Raw genomic sequence first — 25896 nt, 5'->3', positions numbered from 1 at the left:
TAGGGTCTCTCAGAGGACAGCCATGCTAGGCTCCTATCTGTGTCCCTGGTTACTGTAGATCTCCTGAGAGACAGGCAGGCTGTGGGGTATGGGAGGGTATCAGGCCCAGAGATCTTGTGATAATTATTTTTAAACTTAATTTTTAAAGTATGAAATGGTAAACACAAAGGTCGCTTTTACAGTGAGTTTTTAATTCTTGTCATTTTAATGATCAAGGGTCATTCAAAGTGATGCTGAAGGTATGAGTAGGTGTGTGATAAGCCCCAGGCTCATTTCCAGCTTCTGAGTGCCTTCTCCAGAGGAGCTTTCTTAATCTGGCAGAGCCCAGGATGAGGCCAGCCCACACAAGGCAGTACTTTTGTACATGATAGCTTCGTCTGTGAAAATCTATGGGTATGATACATGAAAAATGACAGTTGATCTTTTCTTTTTAAATAATTTATTTTATGTATATGAGCACACTGTCATGGTCTTCAGACACACTAGAAGAGGGCATTGGATCACATTAGAGGTGGTTGTGAGTCACCAAGTGGTTGCTGGGAATTGAACTCAGGACTTCTGGAGAAGCAGTCAATGCTCTTAACTGCTAAGCCATCTCTCCAACCCCTGATTTTTATTTATTTATTTATTTTTAAATTAAAAGTACCCAACTATATTTAGGCCCTCTCTCTTGGCTATTGGAGTATTAGCTACTACAGCCAAGGAGCCCCTAATTCTTTGATGCTAAAAACAAACAAATTCCTCTCTGCCATTTGTTGAGTTGTACCTTGCCCACCTCACTCATTTATGGTGCCTGCTGCGTTTCTGCTGAAGTTATCTTACGTAAGTCCCTTAACTTGTGAGCTATTTGCATACAGACCAAAACCCATTTCCTGTCACTGTACTAACTCTCCTGTGCGGGTTCTGACTTCCATGTGTATAGGCCGAGGTGTGCCATATGTCTCTGCATGCCAGTTATCATTTGTGTGCACTGCACGTGGCTCGCAGGCTGTGATGGAACGCAGCCGATCTTTTAGACTTGTTTTCAGAAGCGAGGAGGGCATGCGTAGAGGGACAGGGTTAAGGGGTTTTCTGAGTGCTGTGATTTTGGGTCCCTGATTATTTTCCCTTCTTCCCAAAGCCTACTGGCTCTTGCATAGAGGGCAAACATGAGTACGCCATTGTTCCCATCAATAGATGGCATTGTGGAAAACACTGTTGGTCTGTTGAAGTTCATTCCGTTATTTATTAAACTGGAGAGTGGTTTTATTTTATTTTAATTAATTAATTAATTTATTTATTTATTTTGAGACAGGTCTTAGGGCCAGTCTTTGGGAGAAAACACTACATGCAAGGCATTTACGAACTAGCAGTTAGGAAATCCACAGAAGGATGCTGTGAAAGATCAGTTACTATCTTTTGGTAGGATAGAGCTCAAAGGGAATTTTTGAAGTAATTACCTGGTGGTGAGGTTCTGCATTGTTTGAATATTACTCCTCTTTGTATTAAGTTTCATATTTTATATGATCTCTATCTCTGTGTTCATTGGTACTTTGCTCTGTATACCTGTATGACTGCTTTCTTAAGTTTAGATTTGCATGCATCTACTTCATCCATGAAAGTGTATGATTTGGTGTGTGTTAACCATTCACAGTTTAATTATTACTGCATTCATCTCCTTAAGAATCCTTCTGCTGGGGGCTGCAGAGATGGCTCAGCAGTTAAGAGCACTGATTGCTCTTCCCAGAGGTTCTAAGCTCAATTCCCAGCCAACCACATGGTGGCTCTCATAACCATCTGTAATGGCATCCGATGCCCTCTTCTGGTGTGTCTGAAGACAGAGGCAGTTTACTCACATGCATAAAATAAATAAATAAATCTTAAAAAAAGAAAGAATGAATGAATCCCTCTGCCATTAGAGGCTGTTTCCCATGTGCTCTGCCCTTCAGCCCTAAGTATCTACGAATCTACTTTTTATCTCTATAGTTTGCGGTGCTCTGCACATTAGACACAGGTGGAACTTACATTAGACACAGGTGGAACTTTACGATGTTTGGTCCCTTTTCCCAGTCATGGTTTCACTTTCCATGATGTTCCCAAGTTCATCCATGTTATAACAGCAGCAGCATCTTCACTGTCACAGAATGGTCCATGGTATGGGTATCCTCATTCTGTTTATCCACCAAGTGATGGACCTGGATGCTTTGCCATACTTGATTGGTATATGTGGCATCATGGATGCTTGTGTACAAATTTTTGTGTGACCATGTTTCTTTATTTCATTAAGTTAGGTAATTGAATTACTAGAACAGACAGCAAACACGGTGTTTAATATTTTGAGTAAATGTTGTTTTCAAAGTGGCTGCTGTATCATTTTCTCACAGGCAATAGGTGAGGGTTGGTTTTCTCTACATCTTTGCCAAAAACATTTGTGTGTGTGTGTGTGTGTGTGTGTGTGTGTATTTCTTACATTATAGCTATTCTAAGTGACTGTGAAGTGGTATCTAATTGTGCTGCCTGTTTGATTTCTTTAATTAAAAATTATAAGATTCATTTTTCTTGAGGATTTAGAGACATTAAGGAAAAAGAAGGCCGGGCGTGGTGGCTCATGCCTTTAATCCCAGCACTTGGGAGGCAGAGGCAGGCGGATTTCTGAGTTCAAGGCCAGCCTGGTCTACAGAGTGAGTTCCAGGACAGCCAGGGCTACACAGAGAAACCCTGTCTCGAAAAACCAAAAAAAAAGGTGGGGGGCGGGGGGGAGGAAGTGGTGTGAACTGAGACTTGTGAAATGAAGTGCCTATTCTGGATATATTTTTGAGAAAAATAACTTGGAACCAATTTAACCCTTTGAAAATTTCATTTCAGGTGGCCTCTATGCAGTTTATTAATATTGTAGTCCATTCAGTAGAAGACATGAACTTCAGAGTTCATCTACAATATGAATTCACCAAATTAGGCCTGGATGAATACTTGGATGTAAGTATAGCACCTTTTCTGGTGTCATTTTAAGAAGGGATTCATTGCCTATTCTCAGAGGTCCATTTCCTTAGTAACTAGAGAATGCCTAAAGCGTTATGTGTTCCAACAATTGCCATGCTAGTTACAGGGAACCAATTTGAATGATGGAGTCTGCCAGCCAAGCTGGAGTATTTACAGAATTCCTGGGCCATCTGTGGGTCTACTGCCTGCAGCCTTTTAATACTGGAGTCAGACAATTCTTGGGAACACCGGTGCAGCCTGCCTTTGCTTTTGAGTTTTGTCTGGGTCAAGTCTCGCTGCGACCTCCATCAACACTGGAGAACAGTCTTTATTTGGGGCACTCTTGTGACGCCGTCTGAGCAGGCAACATCTAGCTAAGACTGTTGGCGAGTGAGCTAATATCTAGAGTATTAAGAAGCAATGAGGAAAGGACACAAGAGACTTCCTCCTGAAGCTGTTAAATTCTGCTTAAAGTGCTTGCTGCTGTTGACCACAGGTTTTCTCTTCTTAGGTGAAAGGAGTTTAGTTTCTTTTTCTCTCTGCCATGGAGAGGTACCCAGCCAGTTCCCTCCAATAAGGTCTCCAATAAAGAAACACAAAGTGTCTGGGGTGCTCCCAGAAGCTGTGTTTTCCCTTTCCTATGTGAATGGTGCAGTTGAATTTGGAAGAGTCCTGATGGAAAGTCATGGGTTGCTGACCTAGATTTCAGGGCTTTCCAGATATGGAAATGATAGAAGGCCGTCCCTGGGCTGTGTCAGAGTTCAGCCGCCCGTGTTTGCTAGGAAACTACACACCTTGCACCCGCCTTACTGGAGGATAGATAGACTGTATTGCTACATGGGCCGCTTTCCACCCCTCTGGCATGCTTTGGGACTGGAGTTTGTCTTCTTCCTGTGTTTCACAAATTGCAGGATTTGAATGAAGATCCGGAGTGTGAGCCCTCATCCCTGGCTTAGGTTCAGTTTTCTGAGGTTTTGCTTTGGGTTCTAGCTTGTCACAGCAGCTGGTGATGTTGGTGCACATCTGATGATTACTGCCAGCCTCGGGGAAGTCCCTTATCGATGCTTCTCTGTGGCCTGTTCTTCTTCAGCATATTTCTAAACTCATATTTCTTTGTTTCATTCTTGACTTTTAAAGTAAGATGGAATATACTCAGTTTAAAATCATTTAAACTGTTAAACCTAAGAGAAAAAGTATTTTCCTTAAGAAATCATGTAATCTGAAATTTCTCTTAAAAAATACCATGCCACCTCCAGCCCTGTACTTTGCCAACTATGTTCCTGGCTCTGGACCCTGATGGATAGAGGAGGTCATTAGAAGAATAATAGTATATGCATCTGATAGACAAATTTTCTATTTGTTTACAAAGACAACCTCCTTTGCAAGTGATTGTTGATGTGTTCATTCACTTATTGGCATCATTCATATGCTAGATATTATCCTGGCTTCAGAGTCCCCAGAGAAAGTCATAATGTGTGGTTCTCATTGGGGAAAAGTAACTGATTTCTTAGGCCTCTGGCGTCACTAGAAAAACAGCTTCCTGAGTCACTTTGGTATCCTTGGCCTGGGATCTAGTGAACTGGAGGATACTTTCTGACTCATGCTTTGGGGAGCCTTGAGCTGTTCCTTCAAGGCACTGTCTTAGGAAAGGAATTGTCAGGATGAGTTCTATCCATGTGCTAAAGCTAAGTATGAGTGCAACCGATGGCTCCTAGCTAACTATTTTGCTCCTAGCCACTGTCACCTCTCCCTAGACTCTCCTTAGATTTCACAGGGCTTATAGTTATTCCATCTCAAACCCTCCTTTAATGTCACTGTGGTTTTCATTTTACTTACATAAAAAATGTTTTAGCTTAGAACAGCAAGTGTTTGAAGGCAGTCTCTCTTTCTCTCTCTCTTTGTGTGTGTGTGTGTGTGTGTGTGTTTATGTATCTAGGAAATAGTATGGTCATACCTTCTTCATAGGAATATGCCGCAATCCTCTTCGGGAGGATGTATTAAACTCTTGTAGAGAAAGGTAGGCTACTTGGAACTGATTGTGTAGCAGGTTGGGAAATTACGTTCTATGCCCACAGATAGTTAATCCTGTCTTCTCTGGAACCTTTGTTTCTAGAAGCTGAAACACACAGAGAGCGACAAGCTGCAAGTACAGATTCAGGCTTACCTGGACAATGTGTTCGATGTGGGAGCTCTGTTGGAAGACGCAGAAACCAAGAATGCTGCCTTGGAGCGGGTGGAGGAACTGGAAGAAAACATCTCTCATGTAATTGCATTTCAGAGAGGGAAATGCACCGGGGGCTGGAATGGGCTAACAATAGCTTTTGAGGGAGGAAGTGGAAGGATCTGACGTATAGAAATGAGCAGAGTTCATAGAAGCCATCTAGGTTCTTAAAGAAGGAACAAAACCCTTCCTTCATCTCCTACCTTCCTGTTCCATTTCTCCAAAGTCACACACTGGCAACCCTAGTTGCCAACACAGAATAGGAGGGTTGACAGTCTAAGGGTTAGAGGGAAATGAAGAGAGGGACTCTGGCCTCGTGATGGAGTCTCTGAAGATGACCCACTTTCTCATAGTGCCCTCAGAGCCTGAGAGATAGGGCTGTCTCGAGTCTCTGATACAAATCTCCGTGCTCCTGTCTAACGCTGTACCTCAGATTCTGTTCAGGGTCATTCCAACTGTAGAAGTTCTGCAGGAAACAACTGAGCCTTGTCAACTCTGGTCTTCTTTGAAGAATCAAGTCCTCTCAGTGTCTTGATCTTCTTTAAGGAAATTTTGTTAACCACAAAGAAGTTAATATTAACCTAGAGGCTGTGAGATGTTAACATATTTCATATTGAAGAGTAAATGGAGAGCAGTAGTTTTCAAAACCTCATGCATCGTGAGGGCTGTTCCTTTTTACCATTGCTCAATAGTGAACCTGGGGCCTCGTACATGTGAGGAAGACACTGTCCCACTGAGCTCTTGAAAACAAAGTTCTTATCATGACTTGACTGGAACTTTTCTTTACCGTGCAGTGAATTGTCTCTATTTGTGAGAATATTTTTTCTCTCTCTACAGTGTGGTTTTGTTTCCCGCCATACTTTATTTTAGAGTATGGCATATGTTTACTTTATCCCTTACCACCACTGTGAAAACGGGGCTCCTGTGGCTCATAGTTAAAACGAGTGTGTAAGCCCCAAGTGCCCGCTTTGGGAAGCTCTGCACTGACTTGGTTGGCATCTGCTCAGTGAGAGTGTTTACTGGTTCAGTTGTTTTCTTTCTTTTTCTTTTTCCTTTTCTCTCTCTTTGAAATTACACTTTTACCCAGTAAATCTCTATCTAATCTTCTGCCTTGCTTCAGTGGATGTCTTTGCCTCTTATTATGTCCAATGGTGGGGGGTGGGGTGTCAGATGTTTCTTGATTGTAGAACATTATATGAAAACTAGCTAGTCAGCACATGGCTCCCTTCCTCCGCTCATTCCTCCAAACCAGCGTTATGTAGTCTTTCTCTATTGATGTTTATAAAAATAACTGCCATTATTGGGTAGTTTGGGCTGAAGAAAGCCATAGTACTTAGTTTAGCTGACTAAAATGTTACAGCCATATTTTCCAGATCAAAACTTTCCAAATGCTTCTGCCTGGTCCTTTGTTAGGCGTGGGAAGGTGGCCTTCCACTCTCCCTTCACCTTAATTTGTCCTACTCTTAGTTCCAGGACATGCAGAGAGAGATGGCTATGTATGTTCACTGAATGGCTGCTGTGTGGGTTTTATAGAAGCCACCTATACATTATTGATTCCTGATAGAAACAGATTAGTCTTCAAAACCATAGTATAAAAATTAATGTTTCCAGAAAATAACTTCTGGACTATATGCAAGACACTGGTGGGTCCTTGGTTGACTGGGATATATGATTCTGAGGACCAAGGACCTGGTCAGAATGATCTGTGTTGTGACTCTGTTTCCTCCTCCCAATTCCACAGTTGTCTGAAAAACTGCAGGACACAGAGAACGAAGCCATGTCCAAGATCGTGGAACTGGAAAAGCAACTTATGCAGAGGAATAAGGAACTGGATGTTGTCCGGGTAAGTGCGGGCAGCACCCATCCAGACGGGTGTGGCCGGGTGGTCCACTCTAGTTTAAGGCTGGTCCAGTGCAGAGCATGCTCATTTCCGAGGAATGCATTGATGCCGTGTATTTAGTGCAACCATTTCAGAGGTGATCCTCCAAAGTACTCATACTACATGTATACATGTGTGTGCATCATCATAAACACCAGCTTCCCTATTTCCTTATCACAGATATTGGGAGCAACAATGGTTTCCTATCTAGGGGAGACTGAGTTGATTCTGTGGGTTCTCCATGTGGTTGCAAACAGAAACAAAGCACAAGTTCAATTCTTTCCGCTTGTTTATTTTCATTAGGACTTAGGCCTCATTGGTTGTGTTTACTTTGCTTTTACTCAAAACCAGATTTAGTAGTTGCTATGGAAACAGTTCACAGCACAGGTGAGCCGTAAAGGTATTCACCAAAATCCAGTGCATTCTATTATCATATAACCCAGGCCATTTTGTTTTACCTCCCTGCCATTTTGCCTTATGTCAGGCAGTTATGGCGGCCTGAACCATTAGTGTACTTGGAACTGCTCAGAACATAAAGCCAGTGTGCCTGGAGGGCTGTCAGGCACATGGCTTGTCTTCACACAAGCAGCTGACGTGATGGCACATTTTATGTGATGGTTATCACGGCTGTGTGTGCTGTTTGATATTCTGACACATCCTACAGTTAGCTCCACGTATTTCCTGGCACACCGTCAAGACAGAGTTGTAGCATATGGACTCCATTCAAGTCTAGGCACTCAGATTACAAATGATAGAAGGGCATAAGAAAGAATATTCCCTGCTTGTCGGAAGTCTGAGGTGAGAGAGAACTCGTACAGGTCCCAGACTGTAAGGTCAGTTCCACATAGCTATTCACACAGGAATATCCGTGGACTCTTAATAGAAGCACCCAGGACAGCCTTTGAATTGAATTTTAACTTTGTCTTGTACTATAAACTTTGACAAGTGGTGGGAAGCTTTGGGTTGTTTTGTTAAATGCATGGCCAAAAGGGAGATGTTCCAGCAATGGCTTTCCTGAGCTCTGTCAAGGCGCTTTCATAAGAGCCAGAGAAATCAGCCAGGCTGGCAGCTTCTGGTCATGCGTGAGCAGGTCACTCCTGGCTTTGCAAAGTCTGTTTGCTTGCTTACTTACTGTCTATCTTCTGGTGGCAGGGTCTCAGTATGTAGCCCTGGCTGGCCTGAAAAATCACTGCACAGACCAATTAGGTCTCAAACTCACAGACCACCTGCCTCTGCCTCCATGGTCCCGGGATTAAAGGTGTGCCTTACCACACCCAGCCTTTGCAGAGGTTTTAATCGTAGTCTGATTTCTATCAAAGTCAGATTTAGGGACTTTTTGTCTCTTGTTAGTCAGTGTGTATCTAGGAGTTACAGATACATTTTATTTTATAATTAGTAAAAGAAAGCATGCTGAACCACGGTGATACCCATGGGATGTTTCAAATTCAATTTGTGGATAAAATCATCTCTGTTTCGTTCTCTTTTGCCTACGGGGAAAGTGGTGTTAACTCCACTAATTAAATGGGAAGAACTTCATTAACAGTAGCCAACGCTAGAATACATTGCATGCATTATTAGCTCAATTGATAATTACTGGATTCCTTATGTTCTGTCTGAATCCCACAGTTTCCCGAATGTCTGAGTGTGGGTTCTCTCTCCACCTGTTTCCCTCAGTTAGCTTACCCGGGTTTACGTGGGAATGTTCTATGAAGCCAGTGTCCTGAACGTGACTTCTTTTTGCAGGAAATCTACAAAGATGCAAATACCCAAGTTCACACGTTAAGAAAAATGGTCAAAGAAAAGGAAGAAGCCATTCAAAGACAGTCTACCCTGGAAAAAAAGATTCACGAACTGGAGAAACAAGGAACCATTAAAATTCAGAAGAAAGGGGATGGGGACATTGCCATACTGCCAGTCATGGCCTCTGGCACGTTGTCCACGGGGTCAGAACTAGCAGTGGGTAACTATGTGGGATCAGTTCCAGGGGCCACCACCTCAGGACCCTCAGTGCCTCCTCCCCCACCACTACCTCCGTCCTCAGAAACAGCTGAAGCAGGTAAGATGCCCTGGTGGAACAGTAGTGATTTCCCTGATCTTGAGCAAGATTCCATTTTAAGGAGATGGAGGAAGGCTTAGTGGTTAAGAGCATGCACTACTCTCCCAGACACCCGGGTTTGTCTTGCCAGCACCCACAGAGCGTGGCTCGCAACAACCTATAATGCCAACTCTAGAGGAAGTGTCCTTGCCCCTGGCATCTTCAGGCACAGACCTCATGTGCACATGAGCTACGATAGATTACAACAAAAGATAATCTTCATGTCACTTATGTTATAATATTTTCCGGTTTCTCAGTAAGGAAATGCTACCGTTGTGATTTTGTTTTCTCATTTTTTTTTTTTTTTTATTTCATTTAAAAATGGCATTTGCTTGTTATTGTTCTGTTTGAGTGATGCTCGGGTGTGAGTGAGTGTATACCGCAGTATGCTTGTCGAGCTCAGAGGCCACCTTTGTAGAGTCAGGTCTGGTTCCACTTTTATGTGGGTCCCCAGGATCTAAGTAGTGTTACCTGATGAGCCATCTGGCCAGCCCAGTTTTCTCATGCTTTATGTGCCCATGACATTTTCTTCTTTTCTCCAGCACAAAATGGAATGGCATCGCCACCTATGTCCCCACCTCCTCCCCCACCCCCTCCACCCCCTCCCCCACCCCCTCCACCCCCTCCACTCCCAGGACCTGCAGTTGAGACTTCACCAGCTCCTCCTCTGCCACCGCCCCCACCTCCCTCTGCACCCCCGCTGCCTGGGACTTCTTCACCTACAGTGGTTTTCAACTCAGGATTAGCAGGTGAGAACGCGGGGTGGGAATGGAGGTGTTTGTGTGTGAAACCCTCCCTCTCCCTCTCCCTCTCCCTCTCCCTCTCCCTCTCCCTCTCCCTCTCCCTCTCCCTCTCCCTCTCCGTCTCCCTCTCCCTCTCCCTCTCCCTCTCCCTCTCCCTCTCCCTCTCCCTCTCCCTCTCCCTCTCCCTCTCTCCCTCTCCCTCTCCCTCTCCCTCTCCCGAGAGCTAAAGCTGCTCTTTCAGCAATTGGAACTTTCTCATCTGTACATGTCCCTTAGAAGGACATCCCTGCTAATGTAGCCAGTGAAGGGGAAATTGTCATACATGAGTAGCATTTGTCACACCCTTCCTAGCGGTTCTGACCTTGTCATCTAGCGTTCCCCCTGTCTTTCCCTACAGTGGCCAAAGCTCTGAACTAGGTGCTCCTGTTGAGAGTTGTTCTTTTGTAAGTTAGTGGGAGTGTCGTCTGTGGAGGAGAACACGCCGTTGAGTCATAGCCCGACGCAGAGTTGCAGGCGTGGCTTCTGCGCATTTGCAGGTGTCAGGGTTTGCCACAGTAGTTTTACGCTTCGAGGGGAATAACAGCAATTTTTTTTTTTTATTTATGATTTGAAAAGCTTCCAAATAATTCATCTCCTCCTGCTCATCAGGAAGTAAGGGTGTGCCCTGCCTTGCTGGAAGTAAATGGGAGGCAGGGGAGGGAGAGGAAGGGAACTGTTCCAAAGCCTTGAAATAAGTTACTAGGTTTGAAGCTTGGACATGAAATTTTTCTCTTTCATACTGAGCCACTTCAGAGTGTCACTGAGAGTTTGGAGTTGTTCTGAGGTCCTGTCCCTGCGACAGTGGGTGGCACTGTGCTGAGCTTACCCCCTGTGCTCTAGGGATCTCTGTTTTGATAGTGAGTGACTGCTTTGAGGTTGGAATTCTTTGCTACGGGGTAGCTTTCTCTGTAATAATGAGTAACCCTGCTTGGAGGTAGCAATCTCTTCCATACTACGTAATTCCCCTCTGAGGTGGCTGTTAGGTTGAGTTCCTGCTCAGAGGCTGCCACCATGTGACACCAGGCAGCTCTGCTATTGAGAGGCCTTCCCAGTGATACTGCACCACAGTCTTAGTTTGCTGTTGGTTATTGCTGTGTGATAAACACCACAAGCAAGGCAACTTGGGAAGGAGAGAGTTGATTTTAGCTTACAGATCAGCATGGAGAGAAATTAGGACAGGGTCTCAAGGCAGGAAGCAGGAGGCAGGAGCTGATGCAGAGGCCATGGAGACATGTTGCTTACTGGCTTGCTCCCTATTGTTTGCTCAGCCTGCTTTCTTACACCTAGAGGAGACAGGGCTCAAACTGAGCTAGAACGTCTGACATCAGTCAGTAATCAGTGAATTGCCTTACATCTTGCTTGCAGGTCAATCTAATGGAGGCATTTTCTCAATTGATGCTTCTTCTGCCAAGGTGACCCTTAACCCGTGTCTAGTTGACAGTAACAAACAAACTAAAAGAAGGAACCAATTCACTAGCACTTCTCTGAAGTTGCCACTCTGGACTATTGGGTAGCTCTGCCCTGAGGTGGCTATCTGTTTCTGTGATACTGGGTAGCTCTGTTCTGAGGTGTCTTCTATCCCTGTAGGTAGCACTAGGTAGTACTGTTCTTGAACTCTCTCAGTTACTATGAGCAGCTACCCTGCTACCCTCTAGTTTAAGCAGTTCTCACCTTGTGGGTCACGACTTTTTGGTGGTCAAACAGCTCTTTCACAGGGGCCACATATCAGATATCCTGCATATCAAATATTTACATTATGATTCATAACTAGAAAAGCTAGAATTGTGAAGTAGCAATGAACTGATTTTATGGTTGAGGGGTCATCACAGCGTGAGGTGCTTTATTAAAAGGTTGAGGACCCCTGCTCTAGTTCCAAGGCTGTGGTGGTCTCTGTCATATCCAAGCCTAAAGGATAGTCTTTGAAGATTTCTACTTCTCAGTCCCTCCAAGGGTTGCCTCCGCAGCTTTATCTGCACCCCCCGCCCCCTTTCTCAGGGATAATTTCTCCCCGTGACTATAAGCCTTTCAGCCATCCAAAAGTTTCTTAAGCAGATTTGCCCACCTCAGCTTCTACTGTAGCAGTGACATCTGTGAAGTTCTCAAAGATACAAAGATGCCTTTTCAATTTCCTGGTAAATTTGTGGCTTATTTTTACCCTTCAAGATCTTCCATGTTTACCACTTTCTTCTAGAACTTTTATTGCTTCGGAAGAGGAAAGGTGGAGGAGAGTCGCCATGGAGCTATTGGATTCTGAATGTAAATAATGAGCGCCGTACGCTCTCTGGGGATCTGCTCTGTTACCAGGCTGTTCCTGGTGACTGAATGTGGATGCCACCATTGCCTTGCGCACCTGGGTCGCTGACTAAGCTTTCCTTGTAGCTCCGGACGAGCATTTTCTGTGAGATGTGTCTACCATGCCTCACCTGGAGTGGCTTCTTTTTCCATTGCAAAAGCTAACCTGTGGTTCAGCATCCGCTTGCGTTCACATGAGCCAAAGCAGACCTAAGTCATTGGCAGGGAAGTGGGCTGTAGGCCGAGGCTACAAGTCCAAAGTGCCTTTCCTCTGGATGGCCATGCAATGTTTTTTTTTTTGGGGGGGGGGGGATTGTTTGTTTGTTTGTTTGTTTGTTTGCATTAAGCCTGTGCAGCTACTTCATTTTTAACTTTGTTAAAACTCTAGGGTGTTTTAAGTTTATGGTGCAGAGTTCTGTGCTCAGGAGCCTCACAGGTAGATGTCTCCACTGTTCCTCTGTATGCTAGAGAACCATAGGTAGGACTGAAGAAGTCCTCTTATCTCATTAAATGTCTGCCAGTAGTTACAAGATACGTCTTGTTTTGTAAGATTGCAAAGTCCTAAGTGTTTCATAATTTGGGATTAGGCACTTTCTGCAAGGCCTCTAATCTCCCTGTTATTCGTCCTTAATTTGGCTTCCAGTTCAGAGTAAGTGAAGCTGATCTTGTAAAATATTCTCCCTGTGTGTTCAATGATTTTCTCTCTGGAATCCAGAGGCCTGAGAGAATCAGGATATCTCAGTAGAAGTAAGAGACACAGCTGTCTGCTATACTTCATGCCTAGCTGAAGTCAGGAAGTTTTTCCTTACTTGAGTTGAAAAGATACTTCCCCCACCATCTCCCTTACTGCAACTCCCCACTACTTGGATGAAGGGTCAATTAGAGAAAGCCTTTGCCTGTCGAGGACATTGGATATCTCGGTAGAAGTAATTTCCCATTACTTCTGGAAAACCCCTTAGCCTGTAGGCCCACCTTGACAGGATATCTATCCGATATCTCTGCAGTGGGGAAGGGTGGACACAGCAGGGAGTCAGGAAGAAGTCCCATAGTGTATCTCTAGTTGAAAAAAGTCTTTAGACTTCATAAAGAAAATGTTAATACTATGATATAGTCACTCAGGTCTTCAAGTAATGTATGTAAGATAACAAGGCAAATGGAACAATCCGATTCCCTTCCTGAGGTAGGTCAACTGTGGCTTAAGGCATTTTCTATTTCATTATTAAAAATTGTTGACCCGGGGGTGTTTTAAATGTTTGGTGCAGAGTTCTGTGACCTGCTGCCCTCAGGATCCTCACAGGTCGCTGCCTGTGCAGCTGGTGGCCTTGGCTTCGCTTTGAGAAGATATGCTTGAATCCTCTCAGTGTCTGACTCTGGCTGATTCCGTGTTATGAAGAACTTGTTTACAGTCTATGGAATAGCTAGTACAGTTCACTATGGCTGCTCGGGACCATGACAATGAAATATTTTGTTTTCTCTTTCTCCCAGAGAAGGGTGGGGAATACAGAAACATAAACAAAAACACAAAGTGAATCTTCAGAGGCAGGAGACTGGATTTTTGGCTTTGTGCTGCTGCAATGTGTCCACGAGGCATGGAGTTCTATGCTAAGAGTGTTGTGAACTGCTGGGCCACCCGACTCTAACTGTATCTAATATATATCTCTATATTTTGTATTTTCTGTTCTTTCTGCTTCCACAAAAGATGGGCCAATCAAACTTTTCTGTAGGTTGCTCCTCACCAAGCTTGTTGAGTATTCCGTGTGTGTTCTGTTGGTTGCCCCCCACCAAGCGTGCTGAGTATTTCCTGTGTGTTCTGTTGGTCACCCTGTGCCTTGACATCTCTCCATTCCATCCTACTTTGAGCCATTGCATTTGACATTGTGTCTCCAGCTAGTCTGGGTGTTGGCTGACTGTGACTCCAGGTTTGCCCATGTGTTTCAGCTGAATCTGTACATCTCCTGAAGGCATGGCCTGGATTCACAGGCCATGTTCCAGTCCTTCGATAGAGGAATGTTTCTCTCTTAGCATTCAGTTTTCATAGTCAGTTCTAATCTTTCCACTCTGACTGTATTCTAAGGAAATAAAGAGAATAAGAGAAGACGGTTGGCTGTACCTTACCAAGACCCTCCCACTGCCTGTGGCTCTATTATGTGGAACAACCACCCATTTAAAGTTACTTTCTTTAGTTTGAGTCCTGGGGTCACAGTATATGTCCTCGACACCTATAGGCCCTGCTGTCTGCTATACTGTATGCCTAGCCGAAGTCAGGAAGTTTTTCCTTACTTGAGTTGAAATGATGCTTCCCCCACAATCTCCCTTACCGCAACCCCCTACCATTTGGATGAAAGGTCAATTAGAGAAAGCCTTTGCCTGTTGAGGTCATTGGTTCTCCTGGGTAGTGTAGACAAAAACGTAAGTGGTGACCAGGAATCTAACACTGTTGATAATGGGGATTAGGGTGCCACGTTTGGTGATAGAAAAGCCTGTTTTGGCGAAAGCTGTCTTTGTGTTGCTGCATGCTTCTGTGTGGATCTATCTGATGACATTCCTTCTCTTTCTGTGGCCTTTGTAACTCTGGAGGAATGAGAGGCACTAGCTGTATCCCTTTGCAGTAAACATCTATGAAGGCAGGGCAAAGCTCAGGTGCTGGTCATCTTTGCTGTGTCTATCCCAAAGCATTAACTTAACTTCTGCTCCTCTTACCTGCTGAGTGAGTGGGGAAACTCACAGTAGGCAGGTGGGGGGAGGGTATATAGCTAAGTGGTTTGGAAAGCCTTGTGTATGATGTATAATAATATAACGAATGTTAAACAGCTATCTTTTAGGTTCGTTTTCTCAAAATGAGAGGTGCTAATTCCCTTTAGCCCATAAATATTAGATCCAAGCCTCTCTTTCAGTACATTTAATAAGCTCACTGATGATGTCTAGATAACTGGCTCCTTTAGAAGGGGGAGAAGGGATTGTAGCACTCCTGAGGGTCACTGTGATCTCTGCGCTGGCCCTCTGTCATCTTCACTGTTCTCTGATACCGGCCGCTGATGCTCCTTGTCTATTTGAATTGCCTCAGCAGCCAGTGTAGTCTCTTTATCACAGTCGCCCACAGGAATGCAGATTCCTGCCGAAGAGCATCATTCTTGCTGTGATATTCCTAGTGGGTTAGGCAGTCCTTCCTCCCCGCAGTCCCAGACCACCCTTTAAAGCTTATTTATAAATATATATCCTAGGAACAAGAGTAGAAGACCTCAGAATTCAAGGCAGTTTCCCCCTGTGCTATCTAGTCTCATACTATAACTTACAAAGCAATAGTCTAATGGCCTCAGTAAAACCAAATAAACTCAATCTTCAACCCCTAGACAGCTTTTATAATACTCCAGTATTAGGCACCCAAATGGGGATCTTGAATGGCTCTGGCCAAGTCCAGGTGCTCTCTATGTTTGGCACCACCTGGGTGCCTCTTGCCAACTTCCTCCAGCGTTCAAGTGTCATCTGCAAGGACTGTTGTCTTAATGTTCCCAAAGACTATAAGGTGTTAGATAGGACTTAATTTTCTTATCTCTGACACCTTCAGCTGTGAAAATTAAGAAGCCAATCAAGACGAAGTTCCGAATGCCAGTGTTTAACTGGGTCGCCCTGAAGCCCAATCAGATCAACGGCACAGTCTTCAATGAAATCGATGATGAGCGGATCCTAGAGGTACCGGCCTCCTTGCTTATAGACTGGAGGTGCATGTCGTGCTGCAGAGCAAAGGCGGCTGTCCTGCTTGCTGGCAAGCATCAGTGACCGAGATCTAATGTTTCTGTACTCCAGGGTGAAGAACTAGACTTGCACTATCAAAAAATTAAATTGGGCATGATTTTTATAATAGGGTTCTAGAACTGTGTCTAATAAATTAAGATGATAGCTTTGAATATCTTCAGTGTTTACCACTAAATGTATGTCTGACACAACCATGCCCTTTAATTTATAAGAACATAGATAGACTTGTGACTGCGCTGGTTAAGGAAACTGTACTGACTCTCTGTGTTCATGGATTTAGCCTGCAGTAGATATCTGTGTAAAGCAATTATCAAAGGCAATTGAATTGAATTGTTAGAATCAGTAGTTCTCTGGACATTCACTTCTGACTGGGAGATAGGGGAACTCTAATAACAACAGGAAACGTGCTGCAGTAAGCCATGCAGGAATACGCACTCAGCATTATGGGAGGTCTTTTCTTAAGAGAATGCCTAATGATGAGGCCTCTGCTAACAGACAATGACTTAGTTTTAACATATGATCTGACTTGACAATGCCATCCTTCTCTACCCTAGGACTTAAATGTGGACGAATTCGAAGAAATATTCAAGACAAAAGCCCAAGGTCCTGCCATTGATCTTTCTTCAAGCAAGCAGAAAATAACACAAAAGGGATCAAGTAAAGTGACATTATTAGAAGCAAATCGAGCCAAAAATCTTGCCATAACTTTAAGGAAAGCCGGGAAGTCTGCGGATGAGATATGTAAAGCTATTCATGTGTAAGTTTCCAGCTTCCTGGGAAGGTCAATCCGAGCAAGCGCAGCTTAAGGAAGAAAATAGCTTACAAGTCAGCAGAGAACAGAAGTAGTGGGGTAAAATATAAGCATAAAGATGGAGGAACTCTTAGTACCCCACTTTAGAGCTCTCCTTGTTCCTCCTGTGGAACTAAGATGTTAACACCAAAGCACTGCACCACAAGGTACCCTCTCCTTCTCCTTCCTGAGGAATGATTGTCTGGAGAATGCAATAGGAATTAAGCAAACACTTGTTTCAAACTGAGCAAATATTTACCTAGACCTGATATTCCTTCAAAGAATGTCCGTACCTACATCAAAATTATCCATATAGAACAGGAATTTGACTGAGTTTGTCTCCAGTGAAAGTAAAATAATGACAGAAATGTTTTATAAAATTCACCAGATGTTCTGTAACTGTGAGGTGGTGATCTCTTTGAATGATTTCGCAATCCTTTGGACATGCAGACTAGCCTGTGTTCCAGCATTAAGATTCTGTCTGCTGTTCTCTACTCTTGATTTCTAAAGGCCAAAGCTACCTGGGAGCTGTCAGATAAAAGCACCAACAACTTGAGCATGGTCTGGCGCATCAGTTAGGGTAACTATGCTCAGCTGGGACCGTCAGCATGGTGGGGCTTCCACAGGACAGCTGTCAGGATGCAAGGCCTGTTGTCTTAGCGGAAGATGAGCTGGGTTGGTCGATCACTGACATGGCTACACTGGTTGCAGGTTTGACTTGAAGACGCTACCGGTTGACTTTGTTGAGTGTTTGATGAGGTTCTTGCCAACTGAGAACGAGGTCAAAGTGCTTCGGCTGTACGAGCGAGAGAGGAAGCCCTTGGAGAACTTGTCAGACGAGGACCGCTTCATGATGCAGTTCAGTAAGATTGAGCGGCTCCTGCAGAAGATGACCATCATGGCCTTCATTGGGAACTTCACAGAGAGCATTCAGATGCTGACTCCTGTGAGTGAGCCAGCTCTGGCAGGGGAGGGGTACGGAAAGATACAGCTGTTTATTCTTATACATCTCTCTGAATGACACTCAATGCAAGATGGGTTCTAAAGAGTCTCTCCAGAACTTTCTAGGTTCTGGAGCATTTGGCATTAAGCTTTGGTTTTCACAGTGGGAACCCAATCTAGGATTTATATCTAGGAATAGAGCTGTTCTCTCAAAAGAATGCTCCGTGTTTGTAGGTATCCTCTGTGTTTCAGATAGCAAGAGGGGACAGAGGGCACTAAAACTAGTTCTCATTGGCAAGACTAGAACTGTGACTCTCATTCCTAAGCTCTGCATCTTAAGTGAGCGGCAGACTCGGGAGCACTGACAGTGCTAGAAGATGTTTCTTCTTTGGCCCTCTGCTGAAGAAGATTGTGGTGATGTACAGATAAAGAACAGTCAGTCGGAGCTGGAGACATGGCTCAGCGGTTAGGAGAACTGACTGTTCTTCCAAAGGTCCTGTGTTCAAATCCCAGCAACCACATGGTGGCTCACAACCATCCATAATGAGATCTGATGCCCTCTTCTGGTGCAGCTGAAGACAGCTACAGTGTACTTACATATAATAAATAAATAAATCTTAAACAAACAAACAAAAAAGAACAGTCAGTCTTCTCATGCTAGTCTGATGGAGACTTAGGGATGTCAGAAACATCAGTTTGTCCTTGGTTCTGCTTCTCAAAAAAAAAAAAAAATCTCAGTCACTGCTTATGGTGGCATATTCATTCGTTCAGAACATGTTCTAAGAACTTCTAGAGAGTTACACGGCTGCCTGTCCATTGCCTCTCACCCTTTGCATGCTTGGACATCTTCACTGATTGAAAAGTGTAAATTGTGTATGAGTAGAGGTGGTGCACAGGGAACTGGATCATGCCAGAGGGGCTGGTAACCCCACCTTGAAATCTTCCTGGCTATGAGTTGGCCAGAGATGAACGATTCCCCATGTTACTTGTCGCGGAGAATAGTTTTTGAGAAGAGCACATGTAATGTTTGGTCTCTTAAGGCATAGTTAGCTTTTACTTTCCAGCTGGTTTGCCATTTTGTTTTGTAACAGTCTCCCCCTGTCTTTCCTTCTTCTAATTGGAATCCAGCAACTTCACGCAATTATAGCAGCATCAGTCTCTATCAAGTCATCTCAAAAGCTCAAGAAAATTCTGGAGGCAAGTGCAGTTTTTCTGTTGTGTTCATGGAGAGCTGACTTGACTGGTGGCCTTCCAGCACCCAGGGGCTGTCCTGATGAACCCGTCTTTTCTCCCTTGCTTTTCCAGATCATCTTGGCCCTTGGAAACTATATGAATAGCAGCAAACGAGGAGCAGTCTATGGATTTAAACTTCAGAGTTTAGATCTGGTGTGTGAGCTAAAAGAACTACGGGATCCTTGAAGGACTCAGCTGCAGAGACTAAGTTGTGGAGGGAGGGCTTCTATTCTGGGAAGGGGGTAGGGGAGGGGTTGGAGGAGGAACCTCTTATTGCAGGAGGGTGGTTGGTATAAATTTTCTGAAACACCATTTGACAGGAAGGACCTTTTCACCCAGTGTCTCATTTCTAGGAGTCTTTTCTCAAGAAGCTGAATTATGAATACTGCATGTTTATAGCAATAACCTCAAGTTCCAGTGTGATGAGAAATGACTTGGAAGACAGCTAATGGAGTGAACTATTTAAGCCAAATTTTTAAAATTGGGTATACTTTTCAGACAAATAGATAATTTTGTCTAGAAAAAATAGGATATAGTTACACATGTATACTTACTTTCTACTTTTCTGTATGGACAAAGTACAGACCCTTGCAAAGTTAGCCTTCATGCGTCCTGTCCAGGCTGTGCAGGCCTACCTAGTGTGGCTTCCAAGTCAGGGAAGGCATAGTTAATTGATATTATCACACACACACACACACACACACACACCATAATCTGATCAATAGTATCTATGTAGGATTTGTCCCAAGATCTTCCAGGATCTTAAACATCTCAGATACTCAAGTCCTTTCTATAAAGTAGTATATTGTGTGGAATTAAACTAAAGATGACCCTTAACTTTTAAATCATGACAGGTTTGCATATAATACCTAGTACTTATGTCATGGTTTGCAAGTAATTGTTTCGTGGTATTATGTATCAAATAGTCACAAGAAAAAGTCAGTACTGACATCAGCTTGTTTTTTAATATTTCTGTCTCAGGTTTGTAAAGTTCACAGATGCAGAGTACCTGGGCATCCAGAGGGAGGCAGCTAAGAATCATCAGAGCTAGGGAATAAGGGAGAACCTGCTGCCCCTGGAGCTGTTGAGCACACTTGCTGGCTCCACCTTCCACCTCTGTTCTGGTTCTTCTCATTGAAAAGTCCCAACAAGGGGAGTCCTTTAGAGCTAGGGTGGTAGGCGGGTAGCAGCTGCAGGGACAGGGAGAATTCTTAAAATCTATATTTTTCAAGATTTATTTACTTACTTTATGTAAATACACTGTAGCTGTTTTTAGACACTCTAGAAGAGGGAGTCAGATCTTGTTACAGATGGTTGTGAGCCACCATGTGGTTGCTGGGATTAGAATTCAGGACCTTGAGAAGAGCAGTTGGTGCTCTTAACCACTGAGCCATCTCTCCAGCCTGAGAATTCTTATAAGGACGATAAAGATCTGAAGTATTCCTAGCTCAGAGTCTACTCTAGCATTTAGACTCTCTTAAACACTCTCAGGCTGTTTAAGTACCAGTGGGCTGGCTCTCTGACAGAGCACATTGACTCTTGAGTCTCCTCTTTTTCCGACCCTCCATTATTGACTCACCTAACCCATGTCCCCTTTTGTTTCCAGCTCTTAGATACGAAGTCGACAGACCGAAAGCAAACACTGTTGCACTATATATCAAATGTGGTAAAAGAAAAATATCAGCAAGTTACTCTGTTTTATAATGAGCTTCATTACGTGGAAAAAGCTGCGGCAGGTACTTAAGTTCGGCTGTTAGTATTACCTTGGGGTATTTAATATCATAACGAGGGAGTCATCCCGTGCTGTACCACTCTTTAGAGAACGCACTGCAGAAGGCAGGATCAGAGAGTCAGCCCTCTTGGGCTGGAATGTGTTGTAATGGTACCACCCACCCCTGAGCAGTCAAATGTAGGCCTGGTAACTTCTCTCAGGTTCTTCTCTCTCTTTGAGATGTGCCTCTTCCATTGCCCATCTAGCACCCAGTTTGTTCTCTCACTAGTGGACAAGATATGATGGTGAAATTAGCCACTCCTGAATAAAATATCCTTTGATTGATTGCCTGGCATTCTACTTGCTCAGATGCAGCACTCCCAGGCATTGTATCTAAACCACCAGTATTTCTTGGTTGCTACTTAGCTTTGGCACTTAACATTTTCTCATTTAAATTATATGTGACAACTGGGTTGTATAGGATACTAGCAATCCCATATTTAAGTAAGATGGATTGTGGAGGTTATCCTGTGCAAGATCCAGTTGGTAATGACTTGTGTGTGTGTGTGTGTGTATGTGTGTTTATGAGATAAAATTAGGACTATAGTCCAAGACTCTTCAGTGTTGTATGGTAGCTGATGTACTGTCTTCTCACAAGAATATCTGGGTCAAAATAAAAGTAGTTTGCAACTTTATCTCAGCATTAGTGATAGGCTGTTATTTTCAAATGGTAATTTGAAATCGAACCATCAATACCTAGTGTTCATTATAAACTATTACTAGTTTCTTGAAGCAACCCCAGACTCACTGAGTCTGTATAGCAATTAGGACTTTTTTTTTTAGCCAAGTGAAATGACCATTGTTTTAGCAATCTAAAAGTACTTTCTACTACACTCTCACAGATTTGTCAAATTTTCTTATACCAATGTAATGTTGTAGTCTATACAATTCTTATGGGTATAATGGCTTTTATATAATGGCATAATTCACTCAGACTTCAGCAAGTTGGATAAGTGAATAAATGAATGCGTGAAACTATAACATGGCTAGCTTAGATGATGTAGAGGCCATTGTAGAGTCAGAACCACAGGTAGAAATGGTTTTGTGGCTACAAACAGTCTGGAATAGACACATCAAGGGCTCATTTATGCAGCTAGCATAATGGAATTGTTTTCCTTTGCCTAAATTAAGTTTTTTAAAAAAGATTTACTTATTTTATGTATATGAGCACACTGTAACTATCTTCAGACACACCAGAATATGGCATTGGATCCCATGACAGGTGGTTGTGAGTCACCATGTGGTTGCTGGGAATTGAACTCAGGACCTCTGGAAGAGCAGTCAGTGCTCCTAACCACTGAGCCATCTTTCCAGCCCCCTAAATTAAGGTTCTTAAGTATAATTCCAATTAAGGAGACTAAATAGCAAGATGTAGCAGCATAGGTGGTTTGGCGAGGAAATTTTCCTTTGAAAAAAGCCTGTGAGAAAAATACAGCAACTGACTGCTTAGTGGGTGAGCTGCTGCCCTGCTATCTGACTCACATCCTTAATGTAGTCAGGTAGGACAGCTCCTCTGCTGCTCAGCAGACAGTTTGGAGAGCTTTCTCTGCACTTCCCACTATCACAGGTATTATGGGGCAAAACTGGGGGAAGCACTGGGGGTAGAATAGTGCAGGTCTAGTAAGGGGAGAACACGCTGCATTGATTCCTCAGTCATTCCTGTACAGGGCTGCGTGGCAGGGAAATCAACATGGAACCACCTTCTCTAGGGAAAAGTGGCTCGTAAGAGTTGGGAAGTGTTCATACTATGGCTGGTGGCATTATTGCAAGGTTTATGCCATATATATATATATATATATATATATATATATATAATCTCAAGAAAGGGTAAAAAAAAAAAAAAAAAGCTGTTCCAGGGTTGCCTTGAGTCTTAGTGTTCTAAGCAATTACAGTTCAGCAGGTAAAATTCTGCCCTCTGCTGGACAGTTAGAGGAGTGCGAAAGCATCCAGAGTAAGTAGGTTAGAAAAAATATTCTTGGGTAGTTGAACCTACAGCTAAACCAATAAGCTGGGTGCAGGTGGAACCGTGGTCTTCAGCACAAGAAGTAGATGCTGGGATTGTTTTCCCAGGCCCTTGGTATCTCTGTACTGAGTGACTTACGGCAGGCCACACAAGTTCTTTTTGTTGCTTTTCCTCCTTGGCAAAGTATGCAGGATTAGTTCATCTGCAGGCAATGAGCGGGATTAGTTCATCTGAAGAATTTATTCTATTTGACCGTGGCAGTTCATAAATTACTCACATGACAGGCTAGCTGACTAAAGGTGGGAACTAGCTGTAAGGTCCTAAGTAAGTTGTACAAAGTTCTGAGAACGTATGTCATCTTCCGGACTCGCTCTCAGGAGATGTTTCCTGACATGCTGCGTGCTTTCCCTCAGTGTCCCTGGAAAACGTTCTGCTGGATGTCAAGGAGCTGCAGAGGGGAATGGATTTAACCAAGAGAGAGTACACCATGCATGACCACAACATGCTGCTGAAAGAGTTCCTCCTTCACAACGAGGGCAAGCTGAAGAAACTACAGGATGACGCTAAGATTGCTCAGGTAGCCCAGGAGAGCGTGCCCTTCCAGGCCACTGCAGGCACAGGCTCTGTGTTGGGAAAGTAATGTTACATTTTTCTAATGTTGCTGGGTCAACTTATGTCGCTAATGTTTAATTTTCCTCTTAGTGTCCTTGAAATTGCCTTTCCTAAGTGGGGCCTTTTGTGCTTTTCTATAGAAGTCCCCTCTTCCCCTTTCCCTTTTCTCCTAAATTCTTCTAGCATAGGTCTGTATTCAGGTTTGTAACATACCAGGCCTGGGCTCCCAAAGCAACATCCCTAGAGTTTAGACTTTCTGTAGATCTCAGACTGCATCCTCCTCTGCCACTTCAGGGACCTCTGATACACAAGTAAAAACCTAGAACGGGGTGCAGTGCACGTCATCATAGAGTGGGAGGTGGCGTGCCGGGCAACTCGAGGCAGGCAGTGATAGCTCCTGGTTTGGGGTTGTGGTGGAACACAGAAGAGACTGTCCCTTCTCATGGGGATAGTGCAAGGAGTATGAGTTGGGATTTAGAGCCAGAGTTGCTCCCATGATCCTTCCTGACATTAGGGCTTAAGGAGTTGTGTCATGGCCTTAGGAAACTCATGGAAGAAATAGCTCATTGTGTGTGTGTGTGTGTGATATGATGCAGTTGGGGAAGAAACAGCAGGAGGTGCTAGAGGTGAGTTATTTGCCCCACTTAGTGAGGTATAGGTGATGTGAATCCTATGGGGTACAGGGTAAGCCTCTTTGTTTCAGTTATCTGGCCGAGTGCATCTAGTCCTAGTACCAGAACTAAGGAGATTCAAGAAAAACGTGCTTCTTTCCAGGATGCCTTCGATGATGTGGTGAAGTATTTTGGCGAAAATCCCAAGACAACGCCACCCTCGGTGTTCTTTCCTGTCTTTGTTCGATTTGTGAAAGCCTACAAGGTTAGTACGAGAACACCCTATAGCCTTCTTCTCTACTTTCCCAATAGGTGCCCCCCCCCCCGAAATATTTGTGACCTAACTCCTGTGCATCGGTCTCCTGGGCCTTGGGCAGATCTGGGTGCTCACTCTCTGTCCTTGCTTAAAAGCTGAGAGCATTTAGGCCTCTCCGGCCATGATGGTTCTTTATCCCATGGAGCCTTCAGTAAGAAACCCAATGCAACCACCTCTCTGCTTGGGGCAGGGAGGGGCTCTGTTACCACTGTTGTCCTGTCATTGGTGACCTATACAAGCAACATGACTGAGCTGTGAGACTTCCTAGACTTAACATTTGGTGTTATGGAATGAAGGATGGCGCTATATAAGACAGCTGCTTTCTCCTTTTCTTCTCCTTCCTCCTACTTCTCCTCTTCCTTCTTTTCTTTCTCTCTCTCTCTCTCTCTCTCTCTCTCTCTCTCTCTCTCCCTCCCTCCTCCCTCCCTCCCTCCCTCCCTCCCTCCCTCCCTCCCCAGTTGAGGAGCTGTCAGCAAAGAATTAGGAGGTGGCGTCTTGTCGGAGGAGGTGTGTCACTGGGAATGGGCTCTGAGGTTTCAAAAGCCCACACTAGGCTCAGTCTGTCTGTGTCTCTCTGTCTCTCTCTGCCTGTGGATCAAGATATAAAGGTCTCAGGTAGTGCTATGATGTTTGTCTGTCACCGTGCTCCTCACCATAGGTAAACTGGACTAAGCCCCTGAACTGTAAGCAAGCCTCCAGTCAAATGCTTTCTTTTATGAGTTGCTTTGGTCAAGGTGTCTCTTCTCAGCAATAGAAAAGTGACTAAGATACTTCCCAAACAGTTCCACCAACTAGGGAATGAGTATTAAATAGAAGCCTATGGGGTATGGAATCATTTAATTTACTGTTCACATTATGCAAATGGTTGTAATTTATAATTTAGGAAATGAGAAAAATGTTGTCCCTGTTTAGTAAAGATGTATTTTTCTGAATATTTTTAATTTATATTTGATTATACTCATGGATGAGGAATCCACAGATATTGAAGGCAAACTGTATTGCCTGGTATTCTCTATGTTTAACATTGGTCATACTGGAAGGGGAAAGCATTTTGGCAACTTTTATGAAAATTTTAAGAAAAAACCATGGGAAGTATAAGGAGAGGCATTTTTGCAAAACAACAGAGATTAATGGCTTTGAAGGTTCATATCTGGGCCAATTACTCAGACTAAAATAGTTCCCTCCTTTTATCACGGAGTCCTGTCATAAGCTAAGAGCATAAGGAAAGCCTCCTTGGCATGGCAGATGGGATGCACGGGGATGGGATGCTGAGGAATCGGTTGCCTTCCGGCTGCTCTTCACTGGTATTCTGTAGTTCCCTGGACCACTCATCATGCTAATGAGCTGCAGAGATGGCCCAGGTGGCTCCTTTGAGATACTACAATCACATTTCTTTACATGAAAATTTCCAAGCCTAAGGTCAGAAGAGAAATCGTATGTAAAACCTATGAAATAACCTGGGAAATACTGAGATCTGACTGAGGCTTCAGGTGGAACATGTGCCTGCCGTAATCTTTGGCATGCTGTGGTCAAGCTTGTCTACAAGTGTGCTCCTTTGCCTTTCCATTTATCCTTGTGATCATGTAGCTTTTGTGGTGAGGCTGCATGGTGACATTACAGAAAACTTTCTTTGTCCTACATATTTTGAACAATGTTCTGGCATGGTGTTGATCATAGT

At 43.8% G+C, this 25896-nt stretch overlaps 1 protein-coding gene across 5 annotated transcripts in view; it reads left to right on the top strand.

Annotated features, from left to right (window-relative positions):
- The window catches only part of Fmnl2 (formin like 2), a 278573-nt gene that overhangs the window by 244318 nt on the left and 8359 nt on the right, over positions 1-25896 (top strand). For all 5 annotated transcript variants that reach the window (XM_085834913.1, XM_085834909.1, XM_085834912.1 and 2 more), the window contains 13 exons: positions 2845-2955; positions 5072-5221; positions 6921-7022; positions 8802-9114; positions 9696-9902; positions 15793-15917; positions 16535-16737; positions 17482-17716; positions 18841-18909; positions 19018-19098; positions 20552-20681; positions 23093-23256; positions 24066-24167. In XM_085834913.1, the coding sequence (XP_085691039.1) occupies positions 2845-2955; positions 5072-5221; positions 6921-7022; positions 8802-9114; positions 9696-9902; positions 15793-15917; positions 16535-16737; positions 17482-17716; positions 18841-18909; positions 19018-19098; positions 20552-20681; positions 23093-23256; positions 24066-24167 (1992 nt within the window). The remainder of the gene's footprint in view (positions 1-2844; positions 2956-5071; positions 5222-6920; positions 7023-8801; positions 9115-9695; positions 9903-15792; positions 15918-16534; positions 16738-17481; positions 17717-18840; positions 18910-19017; positions 19099-20551; positions 20682-23092; positions 23257-24065; positions 24168-25896) is intronic.

Source organism: Mus caroli, unplaced genomic scaffold, assembly GCF_978045245.1.
Source record: "Mus caroli unplaced genomic scaffold, Mus_caroli_1 scaffold_2, whole genome shotgun sequence".
Lineage (NCBI taxonomy): Eukaryota > Metazoa > Chordata > Mammalia > Rodentia > Muridae > Mus > Mus caroli.
Note: the sequence above shows the minus strand (reverse complement) of the source record. Positions and strands in the feature narration are given on the sequence as shown.